The sequence below is a fragment of the Fundulus heteroclitus genome, chromosome 22, assembly GCF_011125445.2.
Source record: "Fundulus heteroclitus isolate FHET01 chromosome 22, MU-UCD_Fhet_4.1, whole genome shotgun sequence".
Lineage (NCBI taxonomy): Eukaryota > Metazoa > Chordata > Actinopteri > Cyprinodontiformes > Fundulidae > Fundulus > Fundulus heteroclitus.
In genome coordinates this window covers 26,544,159-26,553,466 of record NC_046382.1, presented here as the reverse complement: position 1 = coordinate 26,553,466, position 9,308 = coordinate 26,544,159, and the positions used below count along the sequence as shown (strand labels likewise).

Genomic DNA, 9,308 nt, shown 5'->3' with positions numbered 1-9,308 from the left:
CTTATTTTAACTTAATTTGTGATACCCTTTTTTGGTTGTTGTTAGTTATCATTTTAAATGTATTGTTATTACATGATTGAATGTCATTAGCGAAATGTTTTGAAAAAAATGACAATCCCCTCAAATGATAGAAATAGCAATAAATGCGGCAAAATAGTTACTTAACTTGTGAACTATTACGCAATTTAGAAAAAAAAAGGAGGATACAAGAGATTTGTGAAGACTGGAGAGAGCCGAGCACACAACGACGTTAACTCTGTCCTATTAACGTGATTGGCTGCAGCTTCTGTGACGCAACCACACCGGAAGTAAGTGTACAAAACAAAGTTTTTGCGCCGCTTATGATCTCCGGTCATTTACATTCCGCGCGACACGCTCCTCAGGGTAACCATGCCTACTGAAAAGTGCTTCGCTAAAGGTAAGTTTTAGTGGCGTTGTGTTTGCTAGCTAAACCAAGACTAGTGGTTAGAGTTACTTTTTCTCTTCCGTATCTGCGAAGGGTCGTCCGTCCATGCGTGTATGCATGTGTTCGTTATAATTTAACCAACCCCACGGCATCAACCTCACTTTATGACATTTTCGGGCAGAAATGGTGGAAGGAAATCTGCAAAGTCATTGTGGTTTCATTTATGTGACTTCTTCGGTCCAGTTCCTAAACTGTCCACAACAGCAGGATTTTCCACCCGCTATGAGTTTCTTCAACGCCAATGGTGGAAAAGGGAGTTTGGAAAAGAGCGAAAGAGGCGCCTTGCGTTTTATTCTCTCTGTGAAAGGCATATTGTGTAAAAAGTAAAGTGAACAAAACTTTAAAGGTTTAGTTTTACAATATTTGCCCCAACAGACCAAATCTTTAAAAGCCTGAAATGTTATGTTTACTTCCTAAATAGAATTGAAACTGACATTAAAGCATTTGAGAAAACCCCTTTATTAGCCCTTCATAAATTTGTTATAGCAAAGTCTTTATCGAAAATGAACATATAGCTAAAGGGCATTTTTGAAATAGTAAAAATGAATATAACTGAGGCAAAATAGTATAGTTTTGTTCAAACTGAAACATTCGTGTCAAAAAAGCAGGTAGAAACCTGAAAGTGGAAGAGAATGTTTTTCAAAGCACTGTAGTTACTGATTTTAACTGGTGTGTGTGTGTGTGTGTGTGTGTGTATATATATATATATATATATATATATATATATATATATATATATATATATATATATATATATAAACTGATCCTACATGTGCAACAGAACTTTAGAAAATGATGGTTAAGAGCTTAAAGAAAAATATAAAACCTTTTCACTGTACATTAATAGTAGCACATTAATCATTGTATTCATCTTTTTTTGTTTGTCTTTGCTTTGGTTGACTTCAGGAAGCTCTGCACCTGGTCCTGTTCCTAAAGACCGTCTGCGTCTCTACAGCATGAGATTCTGCCCTTTTGCACAAAGGACCAGATTAGTGCTGAACTCCAAAGGGATCAAGTAAAAGAAAATAAACATTAATTCTAGTTGTCATCAAAAAGTTATTAACTTCTAACATATTTTCCTACAACCCGAAGACTCAAATTTTGTTGTTTGTTTGTCAGATATGACACCATCAACATCCACTTGAAAGAGAAACCGGACTGGTTTCTTGAAAAGAACCCTCTTGGTCTTGTGCCTGCTCTGGAGACACCTGCTGGTGAAATCATATACGAGTCGCCCATCACCTGCGAGTACCTGGATGAAGCCTACCCTGAGAAGAAGCTTCTCCCGTCCTCCCCTTTTGGAAAGGCCCAGCAAAGAATGATGCTGGAGCATTTTTCCAAGGTGCATTACACACAAAGCTTGCATCAAAACCTTTAGCTTTTGACTACGTCTGAGGTTTTTAATGACCAAATAACAAAAATGCTGCTGCTTTCTGTAGACAATACCTTACTTCTACAAGATCCCGGCAGCAAGAAGGAATGGAGAAGATGTCTCTGGGCAAGAAGCCGAGCTGAAAGAGAAGTTTGCTAAATTGAACGAGGTGGGTTGAATATTTAAGTACTGTTGTTTTTTTTTGTTTTGTTTTTTTTTCTTCTTCAAGCTTTATTTACTTTGGTTGGCAGTATGTTCATGGTAATTGATTTCAGCACCTGGAGAAGAAAAAGACAAAGTTCTTTGAAGGCGACACCGTCACAATGATCGACTACATGATGTGGCCGTTTTTCGAGCGGATTGAGGTCTTGGAGCTGAAGCAGTGAGTAGTCTTGTGTGCCATTAATAAATATACCATTTTATTTTTTTGGCAAGTGTTAAAATACTTCTGGTAATTGAATAGGTACAAAACTGTACAAATACACAAGGATGTTAGAAGTTAGCATTTGTGGTTAAAAAAAACACAAACTGTGAAAATAACATGAGCAGAATATTTTCTTTGAAGTAATCATTCATACAGTCTGTAGCTGTGAGGGGTTGCCAGATGGGATCTAACCAGTAAATCCGAGCCGGACGTAATACTGAGGTGTTTGTCAGTCCTGAAAAGTACCACAACTATTGTTAGCTCACTCAGTACAGTAACAGTCAAGGACTTGATTGGCTGTCGACTGTAGTCATTGCCTTTTTTATTTTAGTTTTCAAAAACTAGAATCAAAGAGTTTGCTCTTGACATGTTCTGCTCTGAATCATTTTTTATTCCCTTTGTCTGTTCAGCTGCCTGGACCACACACCTGAGCTGAAGAAGTGGACTGAGCTCATGCTGGAGGACCCAGCTGTTAAAAACACCATGTTCAGCAGGGAGACCTACAAAGCCTTCTATCAGAGCGTTGCTGAGGGGAAACCCGACTACGACCTGGAGCTGTGAAACACACAGCTGGTCACCCGTCCCTCTCTATTCAGGCCGCAAACGCCGTCCATTAAATGCTCTCAGTACTCTATATGTTTGAGGTATTTTGTTCTAGGAGGAAATTATAATTGTCACAAAGTAAATTAATTTGTATTCCTACGACCAAATAAGGGTTCTGATCACCCAAGTCCAAATTATGCACTTTTGTTTGAAATAAATTTTTTTTGACATTTTCAGTCTCTGGTTAAAATCTGTTTCTTTTTGTATGTTTATTAAAAACAAACTGCAGATATCAGGCACCAAAACAATATATGTATCACAATAAAAATGAAATGGAGAAAAAAAAATCAGCTGCCTTTGCATTGGCAAGAGTTTGAACAAACAAAAGGTTAGCCTGTTAAAATATGACAGATAAATCTTTGACAGTGTCTTGGTTACACTGGTTAAAAAACAAAACTCTGACAAATCCCTGCCGAAGAGCAGTGATTTGTTAGCGTTTCTACAGGCCTGCAGCTCCTCCAGAGATACATTTTTTAACCTCCTTTTTCTGAAAACATAATGTAATGACTGCTGTCAGGGCGGAAGGACCGTTTTACCCAGTATAACAAAAAGTTTCTGCACAGGATTACCAACTATAGCTTTAACTTTCATGACTGAAAACAGCAGCGACCGCAAACAACACTTTCGGCAAAACTTGACACAACGGTTGTAAATATATTTAAATGTTAACAGTTATAAAATAAGAATCTCAAGAGTGACCGGCGCTCTTGAGCACAGGCGGTTCGTGCGTTAAAACTGATTTCTGGGCGAACCCCTACACTTGCTCTAAAGACCTTTCTGCAAAATGCTGTTTGTTTCACAGCTATCAGAAAGCATAAATTACTTCTGTTATTGGTTGCAGTTGAGCCCAAAACTAGTCACACCTCTGGCCGATGAGGATTCAAATCGTTTTATATTCAACTAAGAAGTTTGTTTCTTGTAAGAAATGAGGCTGGTTCCTCTCAAACAATGATGAAACATTGTAAATGCAGTGTCAATGTTAAAGAAAAACTATATTTTATGATGTTTTAAAGATGGGTCTTTGAGGTTAGAAGGTCTTTGCCATCATCCTGATCAGTTGCTCACTGCATAAGTTCTCCATCAGATTCAGTCCCAGACTCTAGCTGTGCAACACTAAAGAAGAAACATGGTGATAAAATTAGACCTAAACCTAAATCTGCCAGAGGTATGAATAACTTTTGGCTTAACTGTAGGTAAAAAACCAGACTGCCATTTTATGGGCATATGTTCTTATAGTTCTTGGACTGTATACAAAACTCATCCAGGCTGCGACTAGCTTGAAAGCTGGTGCTGCCCTTCGTCGCTGCCTATAAGCGGTCCTCCAGGCCGTGGTGTAAACTTCCATTGGATAAGTGAGGCGTGTACTCCTCTATAAGAACAGGTCCGTTTCGCAGCATCTCCTGCAGGTGCCTGACCGTCGCTGCGTAAAGCTCCCCGCGCAGCACCAGTGACCTGAACAGATTGACGGGCTCCGTTTTGCGGAATCTCTCAGGAACCTGGATGTCCTCGGGGATTTTGCTGTTCCCAATCAGAGCGTGGTAGAGTCTCTTCTCCCGCAAGCTCCTCTGCAAGAAGCTGAACACGTCCTGAAGCCTCTGCCCCAGGCTGGCTGCGCCCCACGCACTGGCCTTGGTGCCGAGCAGCAAGTGCACCAGCGCGGTCTTTAGGTGGTAGCTAGTGAGAGCAGATTCTCCCGTCAGACTCGACTGTTTTCTGTGCAGGAAAGTGGCGACCTGGAGGCAGTGCAGGTGGCAAGAGTTTTGCGGGAGTCGCTTAGCAAAATATTTCAGCAGGTTTCTCTCATAGACGGCTAAAGAGAGAGACCAGTATGGGTCTGGGGCGCCGATCTGATCCGACGGAAAGTGCGAGACGAAATAGGCGTCCGTGTCCTCCAGCTGAACCACGGGGATGAGGTTCAGCACGATGACCTTTCCAGAGCGGAACCGGATCTTCAGAGCCCCAGCGGCGTCCAGCTTGCGAAAGGTGATCTCGAAGTCGTATTTGTGGGAGATGCGCCCCCAGGCTTTGGTGACGGAGATCTGGAACCACCTCATGACTTGATCTTTGGCTAACAAATGCGTGCCCTTGGAGCACAGCAGCTCGTCTGGGCTGCGGTTTACTTTGACCGGCGTATTATTATGCAGCAGACACAGCATGTCCTCTCCCAGGTTGGCAGAACCACAGAGGCAACCCCCCTCATCCTCCCCAAACATGGTCACCTTTATGGTGCCACAACCCTGCATGTCTGGTGGAATGCCAGCGGAGGAGCTGCACCACAGATGGTACTGGAAGGAGTGGGGATCCGGAGGTGAGAAAGGCACTAAGAGGTCACACATCAGAGGCTTGCACACCTTCCAGGACTCAAACATGCTCCCTATACCGATGAAATCCCCCACTTCCATGTCCACCTCCCTGTCACACAGGCTCCGCAGCGACTCCAGCAGGTCGTCAGCAAAGCCCTCCACGAACTCCCTCACCCTCCAGTTCTCATGGGAGGAGGCGTAGGCGCACTTGTCGCAGAAGTTCCTCAGGGCGTTCTTATCCATCGTCCCAGGCGGGGACGATCCGGTCTCAGCCGTCACGTCTTCGTCCTCTACTGGACGGACTTCATCCTCGGCGAGATCCACCCTGCACATCTCGATGGCGATGAATATCACGAAAGACACGGCGCTCCAAAAGTACCAAGTGAAACCGTCTTCCGAGGGCACCTCCTCCGGCTCGGGGTCCAGCCGCGCGAGCTCTTTCTCCAGCCGGGACCGCTCGGTCTGCAGCTTCTCCTCGTGCTCCCGCATGCGAGTCACGACGTCCTCGTCTTGCTCCGGCAGCGTGGCGTTTTCGTGGGGGAAGAGCAAGGGGTGGTTGAGTATGGCGGCGGCCATCACCATGCAGACACGTGCGATGGCCCCCTGCATCTTGAGTCAGCCGTTTAACGCACACGATCGGGCACCAAGCAGACGTCGAGCCAGCTGTAGATCACACCCTGAGACGGAAACATAAATAATACTTTCAGTAAAAAGTCACGCGAATACAAGCCAACACAAATGTATGACAGTTATTTCGAGAAAGCTCTCCGCCCACTGCAGGAAGGACAGACTGTGTGACTGAGTAGAGCTGCTGTGCGCTGAGTGACGCACTCTTCCTCTGTCAGACTCGGTAAAAGAGAGGTAGAAAGTTTGAGCCTTTTAGAAGAACTTTACTCTCTTGTTGCAGACGTCCACGTTGATATTTTATCATCCCTTCTGTTTCCACTGTGCAGAAAGAAGACGCTACGTAATTCTAAGCTTCAAATATAAGCTAAACCATAGACGTCAGGTCATATGAGTGCAGAATATATGTTCAAATTGCTCTAGTTGGGCAGAAAAATGAACATTAACCTGCCGACAGATGAAAGCAAAGTCCTAGAAGGAATTGCCCAATCTTACATCCCCAGAACGTCATGAGGTGATGAAAACGGCCAACTTGAGATTTCCTTTGGTGCACGAGAAAAAGGGAAGTGAACGTTTCACGAGTTCACTTGAAAACCATGAGTTATTGGTCGGGCTGAGCTGAGGCATTAAAATGGCAGCCACGGATGGATTATGTGAATCCACAGAAACCCGGGAGGGTTTTCCCATGACCCGCTCACCCAGGAACAACACTTGCATCAAAACAAACGCTTAGCGCGACAAGAGGTCCGAGAAGGAGATCTTAGTCAAGTTTTGTCTTTGTCAGCCATTGTTAGAAAAAACACTACAGCAAATAATATTAAATCATCTGTAGTTGCTTGTCTTTGATCAAGTATGAGATGTAGATGACATATTTTGTAACGGAACAAGGCGAGTTGCTTTGGGCAACGTGTAAATCAGTGACTTAAAATAAATATACAATCCAAATTCTTCTGGAAGGGTTTGTATTTTTAGAAACCTCTTGTATGTTTGGTTGTTACATTTAGGGAGTAGAACAGTTAGAGCTATAAAAACATGGACATACGTTTCTTTGGCAAAGTATTCACACCCCTCAAAGATTTTTGTCATTCTAACACATGAATTTGCTTTGATCTAAGACTTAGATCAAAGCAAATTGAGGTGTACAATACGTACCACTTTGTGTCAGTAGATCTCATAAAATCTCAATAAAATACATTGAAGTTTGCGGTTGTAACATGAAAATGAGCAAACGGACAAGGACACTGAACTGGCAATGTCAATGTACTCAGTGGCATGAAATTCTAATTTTTTCCTATAAATACAAGGATTTGGTTAAGAGTATTCCTGGTAACCTTTTGGGATGGATCTTGCAGAATTGGTTTGTGTTCGATTGCAACTGTCATTCTAAGCAGTGTTAAATGTTTATTGTTAGGTGGTGCAGGTTCCTTTTGAGGGCTCAGAACCAGAAAAAGGCTTCTCATATACACAAGAACCACCGTATAAAAAAAGAAAGAAATAGCAGATAGCTAAATATACATTTGGGTTATTATTATATTTGCCCAGTTATAGTAAGTTGTTTTTTATGTATATTTATAATAAAACTGATATGTTGTAGACTCTGGCTACTTTAGTTTACTTATTATATGTTGCAATGGTCTTAGAACAATTGGTCATCTTTTGAATCTACAGGTGTATTCCAGCAAATTGGAATATAGCTATCTATTTCAGTAATCTGATTCAAAAAGGGAAACTTGTGTACTGAATGGTTTCATTACACATATTTCATAATTCAGTTAATTTTGCTGATTACAGCTGATAAAACCAAAATCTCAGTTTCTTAGAAAATCTTAATAGCACATAAGAGAAGAGGTTTTTTTTTTTTTTATTACAGAAGTGTAGGTAAATGTTAGGACTGTGTGAGGTTTCCAGTCATTTTGGAGTAATCTGTAGAGCCATGTCATCCACTGGTGTTGGTCCACTAGGTTTTATAAAGCATTTCAGGGTTCCATGTTAGCTTTCTGGTAATGGGGATTTCATTTTCAAGCCAGACCTGATTGATGCCAATGGCATCAGTGTGCATGATTGGCCAGCAAACCCATCTAACATCAACCGCTGAATCAAAACAGTACTGTCATAAGAAAGATGAGCAATGCCGGAGCCACCAATGCAAAGCAGCTGAAACCTGCTAGGTGGCACAGACCGATCACCTCCACAGCTCGCTGCTTTGATACAATAACTCATGCAAAAGGAGTCTCAACCAAGCATTCAGAGCATGTACTGTACATTACATTTTTTCTATTTCTATCCGTTTGTATTGGACTTACATAATGTAACGTTTTGAGAAACATGACTTTATTTATTTGCTGTATGGCATAATTATGAAAATAGATTTAAAAGACATCACTTTGTAATGAATCTGGGTTTCACTTTTTGAAATAAATAACTGAGATAAATTAACTTTCTGTGATATTTTAATTCATTATTATGTGGCCATAAAACCCCTACCAACAATGTTGTTAAACCTTGTTGAATGTTATTAAAATTATTAAACATTAGTAATCTAATACATTATTATTATTATTATTATTATTATTATTATTAATTAGCATACCATTGTGAATTTATAAAAGAAAAAATACGTTTTTCCCCCACAAACACGTAACTACACGGTGCAAATATAGTGACGTCATGATGGCAGTTGGCGGCTCCTCCCCTGTTGCCTTAGCAACTAAATAAAAGGCTAAATGTGGCGGCAGAGAAACACTTCTCCTGTCACTAGACTGGAGCCTCGGTGAACAATGGAGCCTTTGTGCTTCCAGAAACTGTAAATAGTTGTACAACAACAGAGGGCAGCTGCTACTCGCGGGTAAAGGTCTTACATAATTTGGACAGCATGTTTCAGCATCCCCAAACTGACTTTCAGCCACAGTAGAAGTTGTAAAGAAGCGGACGGGCTTGTTAAAAGCGAAGGTGTCGACCCTACCTGCGTGCTGCTGTGGTGAAAGTTCATGTTGATGAAGTTCCTCCGGTGAAAGCTGCAGCCTCCATGCGAACAACTCGGGGACAAGTTTGCCTCCTCTGTTCAACATTTCCTGGCTGACTGTGTGCTCCACCCATGTTAAAAAAAGACCGCCCTGCTTTCCCTGCTGCGCACCAAACTGGGTTTTTCTTTTTTTTAAAAGCTATGACCAGTTTCAGTCCCCATCTTACTCAGTAAAGGTGTCCAACTGTGACAATGCTTCTAAAAATAACCTCAGTACTTTTTCATGACGTTTTCATTCTCGTGCGTTGAAGAAAAAACTTAAAAAAATTGCAAAATAAAAAAACACGACTCTGTAATTCTGAGTAACAGGTAAACTGTGAAATGGTAGCTAATTTAAAACACAGTTGTTAAAAAAAAATAACCAAGACATTCAATAATTAGTTTAGCGTTGTTTTACTGAAAATAAAGTAACTCGGAACCACAAGGTGACGCAAGCACTGAATAGAATGAAATAAAAAGGCAGGATGCTTGAAAGAGCTGATTACTGATTGATC

General features: G+C 41.6%; 2 protein-coding genes across 2 annotated transcripts; one reads left to right on the top strand and one right to left on the bottom strand.

Moving 5' to 3' along the window:
• The first annotated feature begins 284 nt into the window (after positions 1-284).
• LOC105940237 (glutathione S-transferase omega-1) lies at positions 285-3,023 on the top strand. The gene is made up of 6 exons (XM_012882725.3): positions 285-418; positions 1,373-1,481; positions 1,586-1,808; positions 1,906-2,007; positions 2,114-2,220; positions 2,673-3,023. Exons 1-6 carry the CDS (start codon positions 391-393, stop codon positions 2,821-2,823), a joined length of 720 nt encoding a protein of 239 aa, XP_012738179.2. The 5' UTR covers positions 285-390; the 3' UTR covers positions 2,824-3,023.
• LOC105940216 (inositol 1,4,5-trisphosphate receptor interacting protein) lies at positions 2,236-8,866 on the bottom strand. Its single transcript, XM_012882694.3, has 2 exons — positions 8,755-8,866; positions 2,236-5,845 (listed from the first exon to the last, which is right to left on the bottom strand). The coding sequence occupies exon 2, from the start codon at positions 5,775-5,777 to the stop codon at positions 4,173-4,175; it is 1,605 nt and encodes a 534-aa protein (XP_012738148.2). The 5' UTR covers positions 5,778-5,845; positions 8,755-8,866; the 3' UTR covers positions 2,236-4,172.
• Between the last annotated feature and the right edge of the window lie 442 nt (positions 8,867-9,308).

Bases quoted from the DNA above. Each gene is read 5' to 3' on its own strand.
- LOC105940237 (XM_012882725.3), top strand. From the start codon at position 391: ATGCCTACTGAAAAGTGCTTCGCTAAAG. The intron at 419-1,372 runs GTAAGTTTTAGT...GGTTGACTTCAG, and splicing joins TGAAAAGTGCTTCGCTAAAG to GAAGCTCTGCACCTGGTCCT. The intron at 2,221-2,672 runs GTGAGTAGTCTT...TTGTCTGTTCAG, and splicing joins GAGGTCTTGGAGCTGAAGCA to CTGCCTGGACCACACACCTG.
- LOC105940216 (XM_012882694.3), bottom strand. From the start codon at position 5,777: ATGCAGGGGGCCATCGCACGTGTCTGCATGGTGATGGCCGCCGCCATA.